The sequence below is a fragment of the Patagioenas fasciata genome, chromosome 8, assembly GCF_037038585.1.
Source record: "Patagioenas fasciata isolate bPatFas1 chromosome 8, bPatFas1.hap1, whole genome shotgun sequence".
NCBI lineage: Eukaryota > Metazoa > Chordata > Aves > Columbiformes > Columbidae > Patagioenas > Patagioenas fasciata.
This window is the reverse complement of record NC_092527.1, coordinates 8,742,285-8,767,124: the sequence shown is the minus strand read 5'-3', so window position 1 is coordinate 8,767,124 and position 24,840 is coordinate 8,742,285. Positions and strand designations below refer to the sequence as shown.

General features: G+C 44.2%; 2 protein-coding genes and 1 long non-coding RNA gene across 4 annotated transcripts in view; 2 read left to right on the top strand and 1 right to left on the bottom strand.

Annotated features, from left to right (window-relative positions):
* Positions 1–38: 38 nt before the first annotated feature.
* On the top strand, positions 39–12,571 carry LOC136104568 (nucleolar RNA helicase 2-like). The gene is made up of 15 exons (XM_065843636.1): positions 39–503; positions 634–870; positions 2,150–2,225; positions 3,212–3,390; positions 4,148–4,265; positions 4,729–4,914; positions 5,892–6,037; positions 6,267–6,416; positions 7,530–7,691; positions 8,217–8,336; positions 8,801–8,874; positions 9,826–9,985; positions 10,804–10,938; positions 11,784–11,828; positions 12,313–12,571. Exons 1-15 carry the CDS (start codon positions 54–56, stop codon positions 12,505–12,507), a joined length of 2,433 nt encoding a protein of 810 aa, XP_065699708.1. The 5' UTR covers positions 39–53; the 3' UTR covers positions 12,508–12,571.
* Positions 7,569–24,840, bottom strand: part of LOC136104571 (uncharacterized) — a 29,494-nt gene continuing 12,222 nt past the window's right edge. For both annotated transcript variants that reach the window (XR_011740231.1, XR_010651781.2), the window contains 3 exons: positions 17,988–18,097; positions 11,295–11,339; positions 7,569–10,151 (listed from right to left, as the gene is read on the bottom strand). This is a non-coding gene — a long non-coding RNA (uncharacterized lncRNA). The remainder of the gene's footprint in view (positions 10,152–11,294; positions 11,340–17,987; positions 18,098–24,840) is intronic.
* Positions 13,094–24,304, top strand: KIFBP (kinesin family binding protein). The gene is made up of 7 exons (XM_065843638.2): positions 13,094–13,470; positions 16,072–16,170; positions 19,489–19,568; positions 19,669–19,852; positions 20,953–21,037; positions 21,937–22,046; positions 22,769–24,304. The coding sequence occupies exons 1-7, from the start codon at positions 13,120–13,122 to the stop codon at positions 23,645–23,647; spliced, it is 1,788 nt and encodes a 595-aa protein (XP_065699710.1). The 5' UTR covers positions 13,094–13,119; the 3' UTR covers positions 23,648–24,304.

The window sequence follows — 24,840 nt, the reverse complement described above, 5'->3', positions numbered from 1 at the left end:
GGTTTATATGAGCGTTGTGTAGCCGGTGTGAACGAGCGTGATTTCGCGGACCCATGTGCCGGGGGACGCCGGCGGAAGGGCCGGGCGGAAGGGGCGGACCGGGGCCCGCCCGGCGGCGCAGCGGCTGCATGGGTGGCGTGTGGAGCCGGGCAGCGCGGCTTGGCCTCCCCGCGGCCCGGGCGGCGGCCCCGCTCAGCAGCCGGCAGCGGTGCTGGCTGGCCGGGCCGGGCCCGCTGCTGCTGGCGGCGGCGCTGCCCCGCGGCCCGGGCCGCCCGCTGGCCGCGCTGCACGCCGCGCCTCACTTCCTGCGCGCCGGGGCGGGGCGCGACGCCCGGGGCCGCCGCTGGGACTCGGGCAGCAGCAGCAGTAGCAGCGCCGCCGCGCAGCTCTTTGGGGAGCCGCTCGCCGCCATGCCCGCCGCCGGCCCCGCCGCCAGCCCCGCCGAGCCACAGGCGCCGGCTGGGGCCGAGTCCGTGCGGCGCGGCCGCCGGAGGAAGGTCAAGGTGGGAACGGGAGCTCCGCGCCACGTGCGGGGGCGGCCATCTTGTACGGGCCGGGCACGGGGGTTCGCGCGTTAGAGCCCCGGTGTGGTGCGGGGGTCACTCCGGGTACATCTGCTTCCCCTCTCGGCAGGAGGCGACCCAGGAGAAGAAGCCGAAGCGGCGGGAGAAGCTGAAGCGGCGCGGTCAGGCCGAGGGCGAGCAGGCCCAGCCTGAGGAGAGCGGGCTGGGGGAGCTTGAGCCCCCCCTGCCCAAGAAGACAAAGGAAGGCAAGGAGAAGAGCGGCGGCGCCGAGCGTGCGGTGAAAGCCTCTGCCACCCTGAGCGACGGAGCCACGTCCCCGAGAGAGCAGGACGGCGATGCCGACGAGGTGGGAGCGCTCCGCGGCCTGACTAATTTAAGTCTCACTGGTACCCAATGTGTGTAATAACACGTGCTGTTGGAGACGTGGGCAGCGTCTGCTGCTGCTCCCTTTAAATTTATGGCTCCTGAGCATCAGGGAGCAGCTGGTGCCCGTCCTGTTCCTGCCCGAGTCGTGGGTGTGAGCGAACCCGAGCAGCGCGGCACCCACACGGGGCCGGTGGGTCCTGGCTCTGCTGTCTCCCCGTGGCAAACGCCGGAATGTTTGCAGCAGCTTTCCCTGCGCTGGAGGAGGCTCCTGTGGCCTGCCTGGCTTTATGAGGGCTTCTCCCTGCCACACGGGCAGGCGCTGTCCCAGGAGCGTGCCCAGCGTTGTGCTGTGGTGCTGCTTCTCTGCTGGCTGGCCCTCTGAAGTTTGTCCTGTAAGGGAAGGTCACGGTTATTAATTCCCGGGGTTGGGGTTCTCCCCGTTCTTTCCCCTCAATCGGGCCTTGTGCAGGTGCGTTTCTCTCCTGTGTTTGAGATGGGAACATGAATCAAGAGCATGCGTTTTGCACAGTGGGTGTGATGGTGTGATCTCTTGGATCTTTGAAGCAGAAGTTACATTGTGAACTTTAATGTCTCCTGGTGTGCGAAGTCAAGAAGCTGTTCCTGTGCTGTACTGAGTAGGTGCGATTTAGAGGGAAATTCCTGCTTTGCACAGGGAATCGTGACACCAAATACGTTTTCCTTTGAAAACAGTTTTCTAATGATTTCAGTGGACTCCAGTTAAGAACAAGCAGTTTCCCTTTCCTGACTTGCCAAGCATACGTGCCTCATGCGGTGAGATCACACGGACAGGGCACTTCTTCCATTTTGTTTGCCGTGGGTCTTAAAAGGTGTTGCGGGAATATCCGAATTAGGGGCGATACACCAGTGCCTTGAACAAGTTGTGGCAGGTAAGAGGAGCAGGAAGACCTTTGGCAGAAAGCCTTTACTTAGAACTGGTGTAAAAGCAGTTACTTGTTGGCAGGCATTCTGTCACGCTGGCTGGTGCAGCCCGGGTCAGTGTCTTCTCTTCTGATCCAGGGTGGCTGGATTCAAGTTTTCCACTTCATGCTGTGATGAATTTTGTTTGTGAAGTTCCTGCATCACAAGAGTTTTTTTCTCTTTAAGCAGAAAGGAGATAGCTGATAAAATCACGATGGTAAAACAAATGCACAGCTGTTGGTGTGTGCCCAAGTGGAGTGTGTTATTTGCTGATCTCTTAGGGCTAACAAGGTGTTTTGTTTTGTTTTTTATCCTGTTAGGAGCTGACAGAAGAAGCAAAAGAAGGCGCCTTCTCCAATTTTCCTCTCTCCCAAAACACCATCAACCTTCTCAAGGGTTAGTTAATGTGGTAAAAAAACTTCTGTAAACGTTTGTCCAGAATTACTCTGTTACCCGTATAAGCAGAGACAGAAGCTAAGGGTAAATGGTCCTAAATCATCTTGTATTTATTGTGTGGTAGGAATATGCACATGAGCAGTCACTGTAGATTCGAAGAATCTCCTGTTAGTAGGAACAAAGTTTCTGTTTGGTTCCAATGGAGGTGCCTTAAGGCGCGTTTATTCTTCCATGGCGTGGTTATTCCTAGGTGTACGTTCTAGACACAGGGTTTCTCTTCTCGTCAGCATCATTCTACTCACTATTTGACTTCACTCCCATATCTGCTGTCTACAATATCACTTCTTTAATAAGTGTTCTGGTGTTTTGTGTACAGACTATTTGGCTCCTGTGAACAGATTGTCTGTGATTTTTCTCATACTTTGGGCATTTTTGTGTCTCAAGTAGTGTTGAAGAAGTAATCCCTCTGGAGTTCTTGTCCTCTCTCTTGGGAAGCTGAGCAGATTTTTGTTTCTCAGACAAAATTCTCCTCATTCCTTTACATTTTCCTTGTTTGGAAGTTTTCTTTTGGGTGGATTATTTCACTTCCAGTGTGCAAAATCTCTAAGGTTTTAGAATGTTTTGAAACACATGCCCTCAGAACCAAGCTGCCATAAAGGCTTGGGCTGTATGAGAAAAATACATGTGTTTCTGGTTTTTTTTTAATTTGCTTTTTTCTTCATCTCCTGTTGCCTCATGCCAAAAGTCCCAAGAAGGGCGAAATTGCATTGTGGATACTGAGCTGTTTGTTTTGGGGAAAATACCTCTTGATCTAAAGTAGGAGTAAGAACAGAGATGTGTTTTCCTAAGTTGCATCTCCTGTTGTGTACAGGATTTGACCTGATGAGTATAAAACGTGTGGTTCAGTTATACATGAGGGCTTCTAATTGCTCAGCTTGCAGCAGGATCAGCACCTTTCAATGAAACCTCTTTGGATTATTTTACAGCTCGAGGTGTAAAATACCTGTTCCCTGTGCAAGTGAAGACTTTTCAGCCCATATATGATGGCAAAGACGTCATTGCTCAAGCTCGAACAGGAACTGGGAAGACCTTTTCTTTCGCTCTCCCGCTGATTGAAAAGCTTCAGAGCATCTCACAAGATGGGAGAAGAGGCCGTTCACCAAAAGTAAGTTACTGCCTGAGGGTTAACACCAAAACCTTGGAACAGGGCAGATTTCAAAATTGATTTTGTAATCGGTTTGGGGACATTTTGGGGCCTTCTTTCTCCCTTGTTGGTGTTTTCAGTAACATGTTGATCAGATATCCCATGCCCAGGTTAATAGTGTGAAATTCCTTGCAACATTATAGTAATGCCAAACATTTTGAAAGTGATTTGATGACTTACCGAAAGTAGAAATACCGAAGATATCCTATTCCCATGCAAATGCAGTGTGCGTATTTATCATTAGACCGAAAACTGTTGTAGTCTGCAGGTTTGTTGCCTGCTTCATCCTTCTATTTTATTAACTTTAAAGGCAACGTAGGTTGTAAAATGTAATTGTCTGGAAGATTTCTAGAGAAGAATTCAGCTCTTTATCGTTTCCTTCGTAAAATAAAATGGAGGAGGGAGGATAGATAGTGAAGGAGGGCAGGTAGGTGAAGTGCATGGCTAGAATGCATCCTGCAATGTATCTGAAGATCTTATCACTCCAAATTGTTTAGTGAATGTTCCTGTCCCTTCAGTGTTTAACTGCACCTTTGTTGTCCTTGGTAATGTTACTGAAGTGTCTATTTTATCTGCCATTTACTTAAGAAAAAAAGTTGCTGTTCTACCTCTTGGTTATCTTTTAATTCTTTGCTTTGTTTCCCCTGCTGGCCGTTTGAGGAGGAGGAAACACTTCTCTGAGCACAGCTGCATTTTGGTCTCTCTTCACTCCCTCCAGGTGCTGGTTCTGGTTCCGACCAGGGAACTGGCCACACAGGTAGCCAAAGACTTCAGGCATCTCACCAAGAAACTGTCCGTGGCTTGTTTTTATGGAGGAACTCCGTATAGAGAACAGCGTAAGTAGATGCGAAGGAATGACTGTTAGATTGGAGTTTACTTCCTCTAAATGCATCCCATGAGTACAACTGGCTTGGTTCAGTTTGGTCAGGAGCCACGACGTTGCTTTCAAAGGAAGTACATAGCCTGGGTTGGATTATTTTAGTTCCAATAAATGTTTACTTAAAAGAACGGTTGTAGGTCTGCAAAGTGACTACTCCTTTTTGTTCCTCATCGTTTCCTGGAAATATGTGTATTTTACTGTGACTTTGCTTGTGGTTTAGCTGATATTCCTGACAGAGCAACTTGGACCATCACTAAACTTAGTCATTTGTTACTTGGGCTGAACATAGTGCTTTATTCAGAGATCAAAGCGAAGGGCAGCAGTTTGTTCTAAAATTACAAGTGTTGCTGTTTACTGTTACTTTTTTACCTTGTTGTCTTTGGTGTCCTGACACCGTCTTTGGTTTTTTTGTTTTCCAGTTGATCTCCTTAAAAGTGGCATCGATATTCTAGTGGGAACTCCTGGGCGCATCAAAGACCATATTCAGAACAGCAAGCTGGAGCTTTCCAGCGTGAAGCATGTTGTTCTGGATGAAGTCGATCACATGTTAGACATGGGCTTTGCTGAACAAGTGGAAGAAATCTTAGGATTTGCTTATAAAAAAGGTAAATTCTGACACCAAGAAAGGAATAGGGGACAGTGCAGAAAACAGAGTTATACTCATTTGAGAGCTGCGGGTGCACCCCCAGCTTCAATCCTTTGTGCGAGGCTGCTATTCGACCTCAGAGAAGAGGGTAAGGTGGAACTGGAAAAGGTTAAAGACGAGGTGGCAGATGGCTGAAGGGCTGGAATGGCATCTCTGGAAGGAGGGGCAGGAGAAAGAAGGCAAAAAGCCAACAAACCCCACTCCGTAAGCCCTGGTGCTCTCCATCCTGCGAGAGATAACTGAGCGTAGGATCAGCGTTCAGACCCATCTGTACACTTGGCATCGCACAGAGTTGACAGCTAGGGAATATTTGTGCTTTTCTGATGTAGTGTGCATTCAGCAAAGCCACCGGGTAGCAGGAATGGAGAAAAAGGAGGTTAATATTGTGAAATTCCTTGTAACGTTATACTAACACCCAAAGTTTTGAAAGTGATTTGATGAATTACCGGAAGGAGAAATGCCAAAGATTTCTGAAAGCAAGGTTATCACTTCTGGCCCTGGAAGCCACGAAAAGCTGGTCGCTGGCAGTTTCTTCGCAGCTGTGACCCCACGTGACTGCTGTTGGACAGATCCGTGAGCTTAACGGATCTTGGATTTGGCCACTGCACGGTGCAGCCACTGTTGTTTGCCTTGGCTGTTACTGTGGGAGGACTCCAGGCACCATCCAAACCATTTTTTAGCAGATGACCTAGAAATGTGTCTTGTATTTCTTAGGCAGGATGAGAGATTCAATTTGGTACATCCAAGATTACTGTAATTTTGCCTTTGGTGTCTAAAGGGTATTAAAAATGTTTTCATCGCTCCGGAGTTTTCTTCATGTTGCTGACTTACTGCACATCAGAACCTCTCCATTTGAGAGCAACTCCGCTGCTTTTTTGTCAGTTGTCAAGTTCAGAGTCTGTTGTGGTGACTGAAATCAGTGCCCTTCACTTCCAGGTTCCGAAAACAACCCCCAGACGCTGCTGTTTTCTGCAACTTGCCCACGGTGGGTGTATGATGTGGCAAAAAAATACATGAAAGACGAATACGAACAGATCGACCTGATTGGAAAGAAGACACAAAGGACTGCCACGACTGTGGAAGTGAGTGATTGTGCTGCAGAGCAGTGTGTGGCCTGGATGAGATGGGTTCTGCGTTGACTTGACAAACGGGGCTGTGGAATGACTTTGCATGTGGTAGACACACACATTTTTTAAGCAAAGCTTTCATAGTTTGCAAGCTTAAAAAAAAAAAAATCTGTCTAAATTCATTTTGTGTGTCCTGTGCATGGCTTAGATTTAACAAACTGTTCTGTGTTTCTGTCCCAAACAGCACTTGGCTATACAGTGTCGCTCCTCTCAGAGAGCAGGAGTCCTCGGGGATATCATTCAAGTCTACAGCGGCAGCCGTGGCCGGACCATTGTCTTTTGCGAGACCAAAAAGGAAGCAAATGAGCTCGCTATGAATGCTTCTCTCAAACAGGTACTGGGGCCTGAGTGGGGATCAGCGCTTGTGGATAGTCGGGGATTGAATGCCCTGAAACAAATACAGGGTTGCAGCCATGTGGATGAAGTTGTTTCTGTGGGCAGTTTTAAGACTTATGAAAGCTGTTTCTAAACATAAAGCTTTGCAATTAAAATGCCTTCTTGGCTGTGATAATGAATTTATTCCTTTGGCTTTAAAGTCATACAGGACCGGATCAATGGAAAATACGCAGCTTATGCTGAATAAACAGGAGATAGTAATAAGGGTAATAAGCGGGAGCTATTCTAGTGCACATATTACTTATGTTAGTGTGCTCTTTGGATTCAGGAAAATCCAACCAGTATGGTTGGAATGTGCTGTTGTACTTGCAAAGTCATTTGATAGGCCTCAGGTGGTCTGCTGAGCACGTTTTCTGTGCTTGCTTGAATTAGCACCCTTTTTTGAGAGTGGGAAAAGGTGCTGGATTTTTTCAGAGGAAATCCTGTTTGATACTAAATAGTAATTTATAGTGAAAGAGCAGTAATAGAAATACGTAGTTTGCCCAGTATTTGATAAATACACTAATCACATTAAAGTCTTGGAGCAGCAATTTTTGTTTGTTTGCATGTTACTCATTTGAACTGTGAGCTTGTGACTCTCTTTCTTCTTGTCATACACTTGCTCTGTCTTGTCTCATTGAAAGTGGAGGTTGTTCAGATCACCTGCAGAGCTTGGGAATGCCCTGAAAACCTTGAGCTTCTGTGGGTATGGGATGGCGTCCCACAGTCTCCTGCTCGCTCTTGACAACACTGCTTAAGTAAAGTTGTTCCCATTTGTTCCAGCGGAGGTGAAAGCTGAAGTGGGCCCTCGTTGGCATGGCAGACTGAAATTGCACAGTCTGCTGTTGTTGGTATGCTACAAGTAATAACATTATGGTAAAACTACTCCTTAGGAGTAGTACTGTCCCAGAGAAAGATCAAACCACAAAATAGGATTCTGTATCTTCCTTTGGTATCGGCTGTGCAAGTATTTTCTGTTGCTCTACATGATGTATTGGGTTTTGTAATTAAATGTGCAGGTGCTGCAGCCTAGACTGCCCTGTTCAATGTTCATGGTTTGTTCCACTGACAGGATGCCCAGTCCTTGCATGGTGACATTCCACAGCAACAGAGAGAAGTCACATTAAAAGGCTTTAGAACTGGTGTGTTTGAAGTTCTCATTGCAACAAACGTAGCCGCCCGTGGTTTGGATATTCCTGAGGTTGACCTTGTTATACAGTGTTCACCACCAAAAGTAAGTCACTAGGAGATACTACAATTGTGAACTTTCATTTTTTGGTGACAGAACAGTGGAGTATTCCTTGGTTTCACCAGACGTAGTGTTCTGATTCACCAGCGGATTTTTTGTAAATGCAGGCCTGGTGTTTCCTAGTTAAATTCTGAGCTTTGATTAAAGTAAAAGTGATGGGTTTCGATTACTCGGGGTCATTGTAAGATAGGTTTTGACATTGCTTCAGGATTTCCGAATCCCTTCTGAATGTTGTTAGGTTGAGTCTTGTAACAATCCTAAAATACTCCTGCTGCTGTTTTCTTCTTTTGTAACTACAGTGGAGCTTTTTATTGTAAAAAACCTACGCTGACACACCTTGGGCAGGGTTGCATACACAAACCTGAGTGGTTTGTGTGTCGTTACGTTTGGGTATAGAAACAGAATGTATGACTTTCTAGGCTTCCGGAGTAGAATTGAGCTTGCATTTTCTCTGTCTTTCAACGATGTAAATGACATAAGGTTTTCTCATGTTAATCTGGATTTCCAAAGGATGTTGATTCCTACATCCACCGTTCCGGACGAACGGGTCGAGCCGGCCGGACTGGGGTCTGCATCTGTTTATTTCAGAGAAGAGAGGAAGATCTTCTGAAGCAAGTTGAGCACAAAGCGGTGAGTTCTTCCTAAGATCTCTGCGTCGTGGAATTATTCGACTCCTAAAAGACTCAGGCACTTTGTAGCCATGGGCTGCGTGGATCCAGTATGGGCCTCGTGTCCCATGGTCCAGTAGGCCTAAAATGGTGATATTTGGTAGCTGTCTGTAAATGATGTTGTATAAAGCTGTTCTAATGTCTCATGAGTTTCCCCATGTTGGCAGTACTCCTGCTGTCAGCAGGCAGGTGGTGACAGGAGTGCATGAAGGAGACCATCTGCATGTTAATTGGTATAAAATAGCTCCACATTAACAAAGGCGGGAAATTAAAGAAAAGCTTTATTCTTGGTTCAGAGGTAACTGAAGTAAAGGCTGTTAATATTCAAACAGAAGCGACAGGGGGTCTAAGTAACGTGACTCAGGTAGGGTTGAGTTGTAGAGTGCTGAAAATGCCTGTAACTGTAATTTGTTTGCTTGGTTTCAGGGGATTACGTTTAAGCGTGTAGGTGTTCCTTCTGCTACAGATGTAATTAAAGCTTCAAGTAAAGATGCCAAAAAGTAAGTTTATTTGCCCATTCTTAAAAGATGTCTAGAGTTCTTACCAACAACAAGAGTGTTAATGTGAAGCTTTAGGGGATCAGACCTATCTGCGCATGACTTTGCTTGTGTTGTAAAAGCTTGCTTGACTTGTAGATACTGACTGGTAATGTTCTCAAAGTTCTTGCAGAAAATAACCTTCGTTTATATCATCAGGAATCAATAGCATAACAGGCATTACTATCATGCAGGGAATGTGATTTTTGTCTGCTCAGAAGGTGTAGGAGCAATGTGTAAAGAGCAGTACTCAGTATACTGAGTTACTCTGCAGTAGCTGAGGGTGTTGTAACCTGCATTTCTTTGTGTTGTTTTGTTCTCAAGGGTTATGGTTTTTATTCTATGGAATTTGTTTATATTTGCTGCCTGCTTGGTGGAAATTGCATTGACAGAAATTATTAGCGAGGATTTGACCAATGTAAAGGAGATCATGGGCATGATGTTGGGTTTACCATGTACTGAAAAATGGCGGGGTACCCAAAATAGCATGAAAGTAGCTGTCGTCAGCTTCCCAGCTTGTTCTCGCTGCCTTTCCCAGAAACATTCAATTTGATCAGCTTTCACTGAGAGCGAGCAGTGCCCTGCCCCAGCCCAGCAGCAGCATGGTAGCGCTGACAACATCCTCTTGTGGATTCTTGGATATGACTGATATTTCAGAACCTTCCCTTGGCATATTTACCAGTGCTCTCAAATATGCCATGTGAACATCCCCCATTTTGAACACATCTTTTAAGAGGCTTGGCTTAATCAACAGAGACGGTGGTTGTCCAGCATCCTGCAAGTGTTGTGTTAAAGGAGTTACAGCCAAGGCTTTTAGAGATGACTTGTTAACCTTGAAAACTGTCTGAAATGTGATGTCTTCAACATAGTCGTGTTCACACTGGCCTTTGCTGATCTCTTCAACTTCTGTTGTAGGTTGTTGGAGGCCATTCCTCCTTCTGCAGTAGACTACTTCAGAAAATCTGCTGAAGAGCTCATAGACGAAAAAGGGGCAGTTGCTGCCCTGGCCGCAGCTCTGGCCCATATTTCTGGGGCATCTTACATACAGCAGCGTTCCTTACTCAACTCAACTGCGGTAAATAACGTCATACCTGAATTAACAGGGATGGATGTGAATTGCTTGGGTCCAGTCCATGTGTGGCATCTTCTCAGGCCCTTTCCTTAGGGTTCCTGAGTAGCTGTTATGCCCAGCTTCTGGTTTGAGGCTCGTTCCTTAACTGAAATCACCTCTTACTGGCACTCTGGAGGAAACAAGATGAAATCAGTTTGTACATTTTCTTGCAATCAGAGTTCAATAGATCTCCAGAGATCTAACTGACGCAAGACTTCGATGCTCTAAGAGAGTTTAACTAATACATTTTACAAGCTGATAGATTGGTTTGTGCTATTGTAGTTTTCCCTTCCCAGGAAACATCTTACATTTCTGTGTATGACAAGTCTAGCCTGTGATTAACTGATTGTAAAGAGATTTTGGTAAAGAAAAGTAAAGTTCTTCATTTTTCTAATGCACTCGGGGAGGACTTGGCTCAGTTCCTTAGCTGGTAACACAGTTTTGGAAAGAGCACCTGACTGGACTGTGCTTCTTGTATCAGTTTGGGTGGGTTTTTTACCCCTTGTCCAGCACTAACTTTATGTACTGAATAAACGTGTCTCTGTTTCTGGCTAAAATAATAGAGAAATGCTATTGACCTTTATATCATGGGACAGTCCTAGGTTAGATGGGTGCCTTCAGCTTCTTAGGGGGCTTTTAGCTGCTTTGCTTTTGGAAAGCTAGTTTCTTAGGATTAATACTACGTTACCATAACAAGTTATTGCATGGTTCATTAGTTAGTGAGTTACAGGCTGTTCAACCAGGTTTAGTCTCGGAAACATTGTTCTGTTTGTTTCCTGAAGGGTTTTGTGACCATGGTGTTGAAGTGCTCAATAGAAATGCGTACCATGAGCTATGCCTGGCGAGGACTGAAAGAGCAGCTTGGTGAGGAAGTGGATGGCAAAATATCTGCAATGCGTTTCCTCAAGGGGAAGATGGTAAGATGGCCCAACCTTGGGGGAGGAGAGGGAGTGTGTGTGTACATATCTATATCTATAGATATGGCCAGTTTTTGAGCGATTGAGGCAGGAGTTGTGAAGTACCAGTACAGAAACGTTGACACCTCACTATTCTGCTCAGTCTCATTTCTCAGAGGATGGTAACCTATCACAAGCCCCTGAAATATCTGTTTAAGGATACACTACTAAAAAAATAAAACAAACAAAAAAACAAACACACACACAAAAAAAAAACCACACACACAAAAAACAAAACAAAACAAAACAAACACAAACAAACACCAAAAAACCAACAAACCAAATTGAAGCGAGTTGAGTATTTAAGAGACACTTACTGGAATGGACACATTGCTCCTGAATTATAATGCAGGAATCCTCCCCTAAAAGGAAAAAAAAAGGGGCATCAGAAATATGTATATATTTCATTCTAAACTCATGCTATAACACTATATAGCACTGCACTGAAGAGACAGCTGTGGAGCGGGGCAGTGACTGCCAGCCTGGCTCCTGCACAAGTGCACTCTCAGAGAGCTTGTGGTGCCAGATGGCACCTGTCTCACTTTTAAACGGACAGGCTGGTTGCAGGCAGTGCTGCTGTCAGCACAAGGCATTTGAATCTGCATTTTGTTTTGAGTGTTTGAGTTTTAACCATTTTTTTCTTCAGCTGATAAAAAACTTCCACCAAAAGACCGTGCTTTCTGCTGTTTCTGCTTTCTGTGCTTAGCATGGATGGGTGGTTGCAGGTGCTGCCTGACTGCAGTTGTGTCTCTGTTCTTGGATATACCTCTGGAAAGCAAATGCCTCTTTGCTTTTTTTTATTGTAGGGGGTGTGCTTTGATATCCCTGTTGATGAACTGAGTAACATACAGGTATGTTTTTGTAGCCAGAATTGTCTTTGGAACCTGGTGATGTTAAATTTTGTGGGTGCCATGTACAGGATTGACTAAAGGGTGGTTTGGGAGGATAAGGTTTGTGTTTTAATAAGGATGTTGCATAGACAACAGTCATTAGAAAGAGCACAGCACAGTTGTTGGAAATACTCTTTCTCATTTCAGTTCTCATTATCTTACCTGATTTTATTAAAATATTTTGCCGCTCTGGATTTTGATGTCTCTAATATATTTGAGGGTTAACCAGTTTTCTGTTAGCTTCACTCCCTCTTGTCCCTTTGTGATCACTTATCCTTTTTCGCAAGACTGTGAGTTGTCTCCCAAGGGGGGGATCTGCTCACCTGTTTCTGCACAGGTGCGATTTGTCTGGCAATGCCTTTGCATTTGGTGTTTTTAAATGGTATGGGGAACCTTGAACACACCTGCAGGCGTGTAGTCTCTTCACATGGGTCTTTTTCTGCAGGAGCAGTGGAAGGACACCAGGCGCTGGCAGCTGTCGGTGGCAGAGGAATTGCCTGAGCTGGAAGAGTCAGCCCAAGAGGCTGGACGAGGGTTCTCCAGGTTCGGAAATGGGAGGCAAAGTGACGGCGGCTTCAAGAGGAACAACTGGTTTAAGAATGGAAACCGGGGATGTGATTTTAACAAGTCACTTGATTAACCTCTGGTAACAGATACAGGACTGAGCTGATTTTTATCAAAAAGTAAAAGCCTGTTGGACACTTCCCTCTGTCTTTATTCCTTGATAAAGCAGCCTGTCTATGAGGATGGCAAAAAGACATATTTGCTGAAATGATGGGGGTTTTTCGAAGATTTTCCATTTTGCCCAGCAAACCAGCTGCTGCCAGTTGTGTCTGAGGGGGCGAGTGTTTTGCTGGAAACTCAGTGCCGTGAAGAAGCAACTCTTCCAAACAGGCGGTTACCGCGCCTTCCCTGTTCAGCAGCCCTTGCATTGAAAAAATGCTCTCAGCAAAATTGAGCTTGAGCCCCTCACAGCTTCCTTAAGAGCGTCCCACGGGCTCAGGGTGGCTGTGGGGGTGCTCCTGCTTGCTTGTCGCCATCTGCTGATCCTCAGCGCTCGGTACCGTTTGCCTGAATCCCGTCACTGAGGTTGTGGGGAAAAAAATCATCAAGAATGGGGAGGAGGGGACGGGGGCGGCACTGCGGTCGCCATGGCGGCGGGGCGGGAGGAAGGGGCGGGGCCCCTGCCGCCGCTGCTCGGCGTTGATTGGCTGGCGGCGCGTCGGGGCGCGTGACGCGCCGCGGAGGCAAGATGGCGGCGGCGGCTGGCGGCGGGTGGGCCGCGGTGCGGGAGAAGTTCCGCGCAGCCCGCACGCTCTCGGCCGTGGAGTCGCGCAAGGACCCGGAGACCGAGCCCTACCGCTCCAAGTACAGCGCCCGGGCGCTGCTGCAGGAGGTGAAGCAGCTGCTGAGCGCCGCCGAGGAGGGCTGCGAGGCGCGGCTGCTGGCCGTGCGGCGGGCCGTGCTGGAGTACGAGCTGGGCGTCAACCACACCGACACGGAGGAGCTGTCGGCCGGCGAGGAACACCTGCAGCGCTGCACGCAGCTCCTGGAGCCGCACCGCCTCTCCCCGGACTGCGTCTCCCTCTATATACAGGCCCAGGTGCGCCGAGGCGGGCGGTGCGGGCTGACCCGGCAGTAAGCGGGGGGGAGCGGTGTCCGTGAGTCGGGCTGTGCTGTGTCCGTGGGCCGCGTCCGTGTGCGGTGCCCATGGGCCAAGCTGTGTCCGTGGGCTGTGCTGTGGGGCATCTGCAATGGGCTGAAAATAAGGGAGACTGGTGCCACTTGGATCCCCTGGTGTGTGGCCAGCTGTCCTGGTGTTTGTACCATGCTCAGAGCAGTAGTTCCCAGGTGAGGGCTGTGGAGGGACGCTGCTCTCTGCTGAGCTTGCTGCTGTTGTCTGTGGGTGCTCAGAATAGAACCTGTGTGTTGGCAAAGCGGTGTGCTCCTCAGGATAGACCGAGACAGAACTTGTAAGAAGTGAGCAAGAGTCAAGCATTAGAGGACCTCTTCAAGCTGAGGACTTAACAGTGCTGGCAAGAACAGATATTCTTGATCTGTAGATTTGACAGTCAACATAGAATCATTTCAGTTGGAAGAGACCCTCAGGATCATCCAGTCCAGCCATAACCTAACCAACTCTAGCACTAAACCATGTCCCTAAGAACCTCGTCTAAACACCTTTTAAACCCCTCCGGGGATGGTGACTCCAGCACTGCCCTGAGCAGCCTGTTCCAATGCCCCACAGCCCTTTCTGGGAAAGATTTTTTCCTAATATCCAATCTAGACCTCGCTGTGTCCAGAGCTTATTTGTAATTCCTTAATTGTCATTTGTTTTCGAAGTTGGGAGATGCTTTTGTTTGTTGCAGTATCCTGAAAAGGTAAATTGTTCTTAAAAGCTGTCACGTATCTGTTTGCTTTTCAGCATTGCCTGTCATTTCTTAATCTATTATGTTCTATTCCAGAAGAGAAAACACAGTTTTGCAGTGTCAAAAAGTGATAATATTCACCTCTTCATTCTGAAGAAAGTAATACTGTTAACAAAATCAGTTCTTATGAAGAGTCACAGAAGGGCCTCTGGTCAACCTCTCCATCGTTGCAGCTGTTGTATGGTTAGATTTCTAACTCTAGACTTTAAATAGCACAGTGATTTAGATGTCTCTGTCAAAAATGGCTGCTCTAATTAGAAAAGGCTCAGTAGTACTTCTTGTCAAACACTGCAAAACTGTCAAGGAGTTCTGTGTTTATGTGGAAAGGCACTAGTTAAACAGACGTCTGGAATTTATGAGGTTATATCTGCTTGTCCTTCAGTGTGATGCTTTGGGTACATCATGACAAATCTGTTACTCATAGCAGATTGCTTGAGTAGCCAGTGAAGACAACGTAACACCTTCCCAGTGTGTGTTCCTGGGGAGCTGCTGCTTTTGCGGCCAAGGGACAGGGATTCCACAGTGCCTTTGAAGCGGTGTGTGGGAAGGCAGCACTTCTGCCTACTGGACAAGTGTGTGTGCAGATCTTCCTGGTGTGGGGCCGTTAGGACACTGCAGGATGAAGTTTCTGTGCTACGCCTGCGAAGTGCTGCGGTCCAACAGTAAACGGGTGCACTGCTGCCTGGCACTGCCAGCTGAGAGCAGGGATGGGCAGTGAACCTGCCCTCGGCTTTCCAGGGCTCTAAAAGACTCGCGTATTTAATTAAACAAACACTTCTGATATAAGAGCAGTAATTGTCAACGGTGGCAGTACTTTTCCACGTTCCAGGATGTACAGAGTATGTTGTCATGGCACTGACTTCTGTTTTGAAAGGAGGAGCGTCTTTTTTTTCCTGTTTCTGTAGCCCTGCTTCTCATTTCTGAGCTTCTGCATAAGGATGAGTATCAGAGTTTCTGCTTAATTAAATTTATTCCATTCCACTGCTTGGCCACGAGCAAAGTATTTCTATTCATAAACGTCGTGCTGTGTGATGCTTTCATATAGAAATGATAAAAATAAACAGATTTGAAGAGGATGCAGGGCTGACACACAGCTACACGTTCTAACTCTTTTGAACGTTTTGTTCGTGGTCCTGTTGGATTTTGTAACACTGCCTAGGCATTAAATTAGCACATCAGACCTAGATTTTTACTAATGCCTTCATCTTATTAATAAAGTTAGAGGGACTTTTTGTAAAAGATAGGTTCACAGATACAGTAATGTTACATTGCTGTAATTTAAATTTGAAGGCACTAATCTGTAGCTTTTGTATCTTAACAGTTCTTTTAATCTCTTTCCGTTATTGAAAATATACAAATGTTCCTTCCTAGAATATCTCTTTCCTGTCAAATTTTTCTACAGTCACAATGAAAAATGTCTAATTCCTTGTCTCCTTTGATGATATTTCATGTTGTATAAAAGCTGCATGAATCAGATACAGAACATACTGTGGGGAAAAAGCTCGTTATTTGAACACACCAGTCCCAGTTCAGCAGAGCAAACACGGAAAACGGCAGTTTGTTTGGTGACGTTTGTATGTATCTGTCGCTGTGTGAGAACCTTCTGCTTTCAGCAACTTGCAAAAGAACGACTGGGCACAGCTTTTGCTTTTGAAATCCATTGCATTAGAACATTGTCTGTATAAAGATGAAGACTAATGAATTGTTTGGAGAAAATGTGTAAGGGAAATGGAACAAAATGGGAAACTAACTAATTTTTTTCCTTTTACCTTTAGAACAATCTAGGTATCCTGTGGTCTGAAAGGGATGAGATTAAAACTGCACAGACTTACTTGGAATCCGCAGAAGCCTTGTATAATCAGTACATGAAAGAGGTACTGTGTTCACTAACACTGCGCAGGTCTGATTTCCACGTGCCACTTACGTGTTTAGTAGTCTTTGAAAAACATACAATGGAACTGAGTTTCTGCACTTTAAATTGGCTGCTACGATACTTTTGAAAAGTGATAACGATTTGTGCCATTAACGAAAGAGGGCAACTTGAGGATCACTTTTAGTTTCAAAATAGACTTATTCAGGTAATTTTGCTCTAAAATACTGGCCCTTTTGAAAGCTCTTGGAGTCGATAATACAAAGTTGAGGCCAGCTAGAATTTGGCTTTTAATTAAGACTATTCCTAATCTTATATTGGAGAGGCTATAAAATATCAATGCATTGCTTTCAGTGGGAAAAGGAAACAAAACTGTACCATTTGTATGGTTTGCTCTGACCGTGCACAATATTTCATGGACGCGAGTGGTTTAGTTCCATATCCAAGAGGACAACCTTAGAAACAGCTGAACCTCTCATGCATGTTAAACAACTTTTTGGTCTGGATCCTGCTGTGCACCAACAAAGACCCCTTGTGCTATTTTTAAGCTCTTTGCAAAGCTGTTTGTCCACTGACTTGCCTCAGGGACAGTTCTCAAGTGAGCTAAAAACATTTGTGGCCTTAAAGGAGCAGCATCTGTGTTTCAGGACAGCTATGAAGGTTGGACAGAACTTAATTTAATCAAATTGTGGTTCAGGCTTTACGTGAACTTGGCTTACAGCATAGATGATTCTCGTGGAAATTTTAGTATGGTTTAATCTTTGTTGGTTACTGCTGTATTGCTGCTGTTGTAACTGTGCTGGTCTGCAGTGACAGGAGAGGGAGGTAACAGATCCACAAAACAAAACTGCTGCTGAAAAGCCTGTCTGCTTATTTTCTGCCCACTGGATTGGTTGGTCTCACTAAAGATACTGGATCTCTACAGACCCTCTCTTGTTTAATTCCCCATGTTCAACTTAGATACTTATACCCAGCCAGGCGTGATATTGTTGGCTTCTGCATCACCTCTAAAAGATTATGCCACTCGTTCCAGTGATTATGAAATTGAACCAGCGCTACCATATACATTTCAGGGGGTTAAACAATGCTGCCAAATGCTTCACCTTTTTACTGCGGACTTTTCTGAAGTGGTTAATTTTTGTTAGTTATCTGCATGTGTTGTTGGGTCACAGCCAGTGAGTATTCCTTCTGGGCTTTACCGCCAGGTGAGGGGATATATATGTGACTGTCAATAAGCCCACATCAGATCACCTGTCACAATTTTTTTGCCACTTACATTTCAAGGCATTGTATAGTCAAAAGTAGCTATCCTTAAAGGAACTACAGAAAAGGGTCTTTTTGTGATAACTTCACTGGATTTGTGTCACGTTTCTCTGAAAAGACTGAACTGAATTTGACCTAATATGCAAAGAATTAAAATACCCCAGGGATGAGGAAGCTTGTCTCGCTGCTTTGTGGCTTACAATGAGGACTTGAGTTCCTTGCAGCGGTATTTGATCTTTAGGATTTGTACAACCATGTCAATATGCATTGTTCACAAATTATAAAAATGTGAATATACTTTTCTTAACAATTGCTCATTTTTAGGCTATAAAAACCCTTTCTGTCTGGGGATCTTTGATAAACTCTTGAAGATCAAGGCATTTTCCTGAACTGGTACATTTAGTTGTTTTCTAACTGGGTCTAGCAGGAACTGGGGCTAATGAAATCTACCTGGTACAAGACAGTAGCAAAGCTCTTCCTAAGAATGATTAAAGGCGTAAGGCTTGCCATCAGCGCATATATCTGTAGATATAGGAAGGAGACAAGGGTCTTGCTTACCATGTCATTTAAACTCTTTTCTTTGCAGGAATAGCTCTAGTCTTGCCAGAACATACTGCAGATCTTGTCAGGAGGTCAGGTAGCCTTTGTGAGGTTGGAAGGCTTTGTGTCTAAAGAGAACAAGATGGAGGGTAATAAATTCACATCTTAAAAATTAATCAGGTATAACCAGAAAACCCTGAAGATTAAAAGATCATTAAAAAAATCTACACCTCTCTAGTAGGTTAAAGACACTTTTATATATTTGTCACTATCTGGTTTAGACTCATTTGTTCATCTCTGAAGATGAGTAAAATATTTCTATTAAAAGCAAACAAACAAACAAATCCTTTGAGAATTTTTTAATGAGAAGTACGAACATAGGAGTACATTTACTTCCCTTTAAAGTGAATGCATTCTTTACCCTTGCTTCTCTTGCTGCCTGAGTCCACGTTATCTTATGAAATATTTCTCTGGACTGCCTTTTATTTGTTGTCTTACTTTGTCTTGGGCTACGAAATAAATGGGGCTAGGACAGGGCTAAGGAAGTTGCATAGGAAACTAGGCTGTGTTGCTTTTTGAGCACCCTTCCAGATGCACTGTGTAATGGAGAAAAGGCACTTTTGCGGGAAGCGTTCTGAAACTGGCATCTGAAGTTATTCACAGTTACAAAGGAAATTAGATAAGCACAGACTAATAAAACTTTACCATAGGCAATGTTAAGCTGTTGGGCTTGCCAGTTATGTTGACTCTAACTTGATTAGCAGTTGTTTTAAGGCAAGGTTGCACCTGACAATGCTGTATGGTGTATAGTTGTCTGTATAAGGATTCTGACAGAACTCATATTTTAAAAAGAAAAATCTTCTAAATGAAGTAGTTCACATCACTAATAACTTGCATGTAGGTCATACCTTATATCAAGGTTTAGCTGCTTCAACCTCCAAAGACTGTTGTCTTATTCATGTATTTGAAGGAATAGTCTTAGCAGCTTGTGAATGGAGTCATATTTCACCGCGTGAAGTCTTTAAGGCAGTTCTGCTGAGCATTCTCTGCACAGACCGTTCTTTGCAGTACTTCCTGCAGCATGATTTCTTGCCATTGATGAGCGCAGCTGGGCAAATGAATGTTTCACACTTGAAGGCATGCTTGGTATTAAATGGATGCTTTAAAAAACATTATGTTATTGTACAAAATGAAGACACCCAGTTGTAGTCCTGGAGAATCCACGCTGGGTATTCTTGATGCATACAGCATCCATTACTTAAAAGTATGTAAGCAGAAGTCTTCTACAAGCTGCAAACCTTGTAATTCTGTGCAGAATTAGGGCTTTCTTTCTTTAAATCTCCTGAGTTTTGTGGAAATGATTCAGGGGTGTGACACTGAGATAAGTGTAGATGCATTATGTAAAGTTCTGTTCAATTTGGGATTGAAAAATGCTAATCCATCTGCAGCCAGAAGAGGGAGCATTATGTTCCAAAGACAGAGAAGTGTAGTTTACTGACTGTATCGTGTACTCCGGCAGGATGGAAATCCTCCCCTGGATCCTAGTGAACATTTCATGGCAGAAGAAGAAAAACTCACAGACCAAGAAAGATCCAAAAGGTGAGCGTGTAGTTCATACCTAGATTATTATTGGTTTTTTGCATGTATGAAGGTGTATTGAGGGGCAGGGGAAGTCTAAAGGGACTGTTGTATTTTCCAGATTTGAAAAAGCCTATACGCATACTCTGTATTATCTGGCACAAGTCTACCAACACCTGGAGATGATTGAGAAGGCTGCTCAGTATTGCCATACTACTCTTAAAAGACAACTTGAGTATTGTGGCTACTACCCAGTGGAATGGGCACTCAACGCTGCTACTCTGTCCCAGTACTATCTCTCTAAGGTAACACACCTCATGTTTTCCTGCTGTAATTGTATCAGAAATGTAGCTGTCAAGACAGACAATTGTTTAAACAACAGCTGTTTGAGACAGGGCTCCATGTCGAACTGAAAATGTGGTCCTGTAAAACCACGAGTTGTGTTCTGACACGGAACTGTCTATTTTTCCCAAGAGGACACAGTGGCCTTCCCGTGTGCTGTGATGGGAATGGGAAGATGGGCAGGGTGCAGACATAAAACCTCTGTAGTTTATGAAATGTCAGCAGTTATGTGATGTGATGCTTGTAAGTAAAACTTGAAGGTTGTAATCACTTCATTTTTAATTGTTTCTTACAGCTATATTGTTCTCTTACAATGAAGAGTTTAAAACCAAAAGCATCTGATACTGCACATTGTATGTTTTCTATAAATTTTGTACCTTAGCACATACTTACGACTTGTTTGAGCCCATGTGGAAATTAAAGCGAATATGTAAGGTGGTAGCTGTTTGATTCTACACATCTGTGTTGAAATGCTTTGGGCTTATTTAGGTATTTCCATATTCCAGACTATTCACCTGCTTTTTTCTGATGCTTAGAAGACTTCTGCCCTACCTAAGCCAGTTAATGTTACTTTCAGTGGTAACTTGTAATTTCCATGTCTTTTTGATGCATTGTTAGCACTAATCATTAAACAATGCATTGCCAGATATGAGTAAAGGAATCAAAACCTGACATAACGTCGACTTGCATGTCCAGCCTATTTCAGCTAACACCCCGTGACATGATCTTTACCACAAGACATCACTTCCTTTACCGCAAGGAAGCGATAGCAGCACAGATCAGAACTGTGAAAATGTTCGCAGTGTGTGTATCTAATATTAAAAACAAGGCTTGTTGTTGTGGCTGTGCTAGAGAGAAGATGGCTGGTTGGAAAACGCAGTATTCAGTAGTAGATGTAGAAAAATAGTGTGTTTTCTTCCGGTGTCCAGAGGAACGTGCTGCAGAGCCTCAGTTCTGTCGTTTCCGTCGTGTTCGCGTATCCTGATTGTGAGAGGCTCAGGCAAGCTGAGAGCAACGCTCAGGCTGCTCGTGGCGGTGCTAAGTGCTGCTGTTTATGTTTCAGCAATGCTTTATGGAGTCCCGCCACTGTTTGGCAGCGGCCAGCGTCATCTTTAGCCAAGCTGAGCAGGCGCCATCTGCTGAAGACAGTAAGTTCATGTAGAAGTTATGGAATTAAGCATCATTGTTATATAATGTTGAAGGTGAAGTCCAGCAATACATGCAAAACTTAGCCCAGTATAAATTTTCTAAAATCTTTTAAATTAATAATAAAGTCGAAGCTTTCTGAAGAGCTGGTACTGTGGTTTAAGACTGGCTATGAGTAAATCTTGTGAGAAAACTCAAGTGCTTGTCACTGGTGTTTCAGAAAGCATACCAGAATAGAAGTGACATTTAAAACAATGTCCATTTCAATAGTGGCAATGGCTCTTCTCACCCCTGTGTTCTTGTACGTGTGCGTAAAACGCAGCTTATTTTAGCCTCTCAGTGATCAGAGGGCAATGATTCAGTAAACCGAACCAGATGCTTCCTGGGAATAGTTTTAAAAGGGGTGGAAACTGCAGGTCTTAAAACCCACAAATCCAGAAGGTGCTTCTATTGCCGTTTGTTGTTGGATGCTGCAGCCTCATTAACGGCAGGTTTTGGAGTTGTAGCTCCCCTTGTCAGTTTGGGTATCGACGCGAAGGGACAACTTTGCTGTTCAGAGTGAAGATCAATAAAAGAAACTTGTAGAGAACTGACCGCAATTTTAAGGGCCTGTGGTTACATGATACATGTCAGTACTCAAAATAAATCTTCTTAAACATACATTAGCGTCTATTTTTTTGGAAGAATTAATGCATGATGAATCCATATTAATCTACCTGTTTTTCTACCAGAATGACCGTTTACAGAATTATTGTATAAACTAACATGGAGAACATATTTCTACCTAAAAACAACGAAAAATTAAATACAAGTAACGTATTCTTTGCTTGTAAAATTTGAGGTTCTTGCTTGAATGCTTGAGTTCTCTTATGGTTTTTATGTGTTTGTGTCCATTCAACAGATGAAACAGAACAAGACCAACAGGACCTTCGACAGAGGAGAGCTGAAATTGCAAGGTGCTGGATTAAGTATTGCCTGAATCTACTGCAAAGCGCTCGCAAATTACTTGAGGTAACAGAAGACCTGTTCTGTAGTGGTCATTCATTAAAAACAAAGTATATTTTGATGTTTGCACCATAATCGATTCATAGTTGGTAGCAAATGGTAAACAATTGCCTGATGAAGAATACAATAAATGCTTGCGATGCGGCAGGTGTGTTGTAGCATGCTTGGGCTTCAATGCAGCCCTTGGACACCAGCAGAGAGAGATCAGCTCTGCAGTGTGATCAATGCGCTGCTTGTGCAGCAGCTCCACAAACTCCCCTCCTTTGTGCATCACTTCTTGTGCCTTGATTTGGCAGATTACTCCTTATTTAACTGCTAATAATAACATTTTAATACGCCAGTTTTGTGTGCTGGTGTTATCATTCATTCAAGCCTTTGATTCGTTCAAGCAATCATTTCATTCATTTAATTATTCATTTAAATGTTTAAAACTCATAATTTGCTGAAATTCTTTGCAGAAGCAGAGCCTTTGGGCTTTACATTTATTGTTTTGGCTATATTGTCACACAGGGTAGAGAGACTAAATTATCTTAGTCTTAGGTTTTTACAGAACTGAGACTGTCATTTACATGACTCGTTTGTGAATATAAGGTCTAATATGGCAACGTGTCTGCTGTCTCGTTGCTAACTAGGTTGTATTTCAAAGGTAACTCATACATAAAATGATTCAGGGTAAGTCACTCATGTAAGCCACATGCATTTTTAATTAGTGTGCTTTGTCATTTCAGGATAACATAGGAGAGCTGGATCCAGACAGGCAATCAGAACTTAAAGCCCAAAGGAAGAAAGAAGAGGATGAAAAAGAGAAGGGCAGGAAGAAAGCTGTTCTTTTCGGGACGAGTGATATATGTGACTCTGTCCTAGCCATGGAAGAGAAAGTGAGCAGTGTATATCCTCTAGATTTCCAAGAAGCCAGAGAAATCTTCCTAGTTGGCCAGAACTATGTTCAGGAAGCAAAAGAGTTCTTTCAGGTTGATGGTTACGTTACTGACCATATAGAAATTGTTCAGGATCACAGTGCTTTGTTTAAAGTGCTTGCTTTCTTTGAAGAAGACTATGAGAGACGTTGCAAAATGCACAAGCGTAGAATAGACATGCTGGAGCCTATCTATGCAGACTTGAACCCACAGTACTATCTGTTGATCAGTCGGCAGCTCCAGTTTGAGCTAGCTGACACCTATTATGAGATGATGGATCTAAAGGTGGCTATTGGTAACAGGCTAGAGGAGCTAGACTCCCACACAATCAAAAAAATCAATTCTCTGGCTCAGTTAGCCATCAAATATTATGAACTCTTCTTGGATTCCTTGAGGAACCCAGATAAGGTGTTTCCTGAAGTGCTCGAGGAAGATGTTCTTCGCCCTGCAATGGTGGCTAAATTTCATATTGCACGGCTATATGGTAAGCTTATTACTTCAGATAGTAAAAAGCAACTGGAAAACATGCAGACATCATTGGAATATTACACATTTCTGGTAGACTATTGCAAGAAGTACCCAGATGCTGTCCGTGCCGTTGAAACGGAACTAGAACTCAGTAAGGAGATGGTGGGCCTTCTTCCAACACGAATGGAGAGGCTAAGAGCAAAACTGTGTCCGTTTATATGAAACACTCCCCTTGAAGGAACGTGTGCTGTTACAATGGTACCTGTCAAACCGATGCTGTCAGACAGCTTCCGTAGCGACGGATGGCACGAGGTGCCCGCAGCCGGGCGCTTCACCCCAGGGCCTGCACTAGCATAACCTTGTGAAAACCTCAGAGCCCTCCAGTTCAGTATCTCACCTACACTAATGGTATAAAGTTTAAATGTAAAGTGAAGTGAATGTCCAGCTAACGCTCATTAGCATTTGTCCTGTATGTAAATATAAACCTCTTCTCCCTTATATTTTTTCCTTTGGCATATGGCTCAGTTTCTAAATGTAGTGCTGGATGAAAATTGTTTTCAAGAGAATGTTTCTCTAGGAAAATTTTTCTAAGAAACCTGAGGCACATTCTCCCTACTAGAAAATATTTTATTTCTTCTGACCTTTGTCCCCAGAAAATGTTATCTGTATGAAGGAAACTTTGTTATTTTCTGTATTTATTTTGTATGTTTCTCAGTGTTTTCTTTTATCCTGTTAATCAGAACCTAGTGGATAGAGGCTCAATAAATGGACTAGCTTGGCTACATGCTTTTTCAGAGTCCTTAGAATTCTGTTTCCTTGTGTCTTACTAAGATACAATGTATGTTACAACTTTGGCCAAAATAAATAGTTGTGAAAGTGTTTCCGCAGGAGTGTCTTCAGTAAAAACACGAGCGACTCAAGTGCCAAGATCAAGAGCAAGAAAGCAGCAAACTTTCTTGCTGGTGGTGGGAGGAGATACCGACTTCTCTTTTAAAGCTGACCTGATTCTTATTAAGGACCTGCTCGCCTGGCAGTGTTCCTGGTCTTATACAACCTGTTTCCTTAATTTTCTTCTAATTTAGCCACCTATGTACTCTTTATGGGAGACCAGGCTGCATTTCTGACCCAGAATGTACACAGAGATTGTATTTCTGTTGTCCACAGAAGGATTATGAACCAGGACCCGTTTCAGATAAAACGTAGGCTGAGGACATTGTCCAACCAAATACTAAGAGGTACGGTCAGAGATGCTGGGGAACATGGGGAAAGTGAAGTGACAAGGTGCTGACATGTGCAACAGCAGTCTTGTCACTGTCAGGTTCAAGGGAAGATGTTCCCAGCCACGTAGAGAGCACTGAAAGAGAGTAGTCAAAGAACTGGATTATTCCAGAAAATGAGGGGGGGGAAATGGCGTT

What these genes read in the sequence shown, in the direction of transcription:
- KIFBP (XM_065843638.2), top strand. Translation starts at nt 13,120, where the DNA reads ATGGCGGCGGCGGCTGGCGGCGGGTGGGCCGCGGTGCGGGAGAAGTTC. An exon ending in ATAATCAGTACATGAAAGAG is followed by an intron (nt 16,171 to 19,488) that starts GTACTGTGTTCA and finishes GTACTCCGGCAG; the next exon opens with GATGGAAATCCTCCCCTGGA. An exon ending in GGCGCCATCTGCTGAAGACA is followed by an intron (nt 21,038 to 21,936) that starts GTAAGTTCATGT and finishes TCCATTCAACAG; the next exon opens with ATGAAACAGAACAAGACCAA.
- LOC136104568 (XM_065843636.1), top strand. Translation starts at nt 54, where the DNA reads ATGTGCCGGGGGACGCCGGCGGAAGGGCCGGGCGGAAGGGGCGGACCG. An exon ending in AGGACGGCGATGCCGACGAG is followed by an intron (nt 871 to 2,149) that starts GTGGGAGCGCTC and finishes TTATCCTGTTAG; the next exon opens with GAGCTGACAGAAGAAGCAAA. An exon ending in ATGAACTGAGTAACATACAG is followed by an intron (nt 11,829 to 12,312) that starts GTATGTTTTTGT and finishes CTTTTTCTGCAG; the next exon opens with GAGCAGTGGAAGGACACCAG.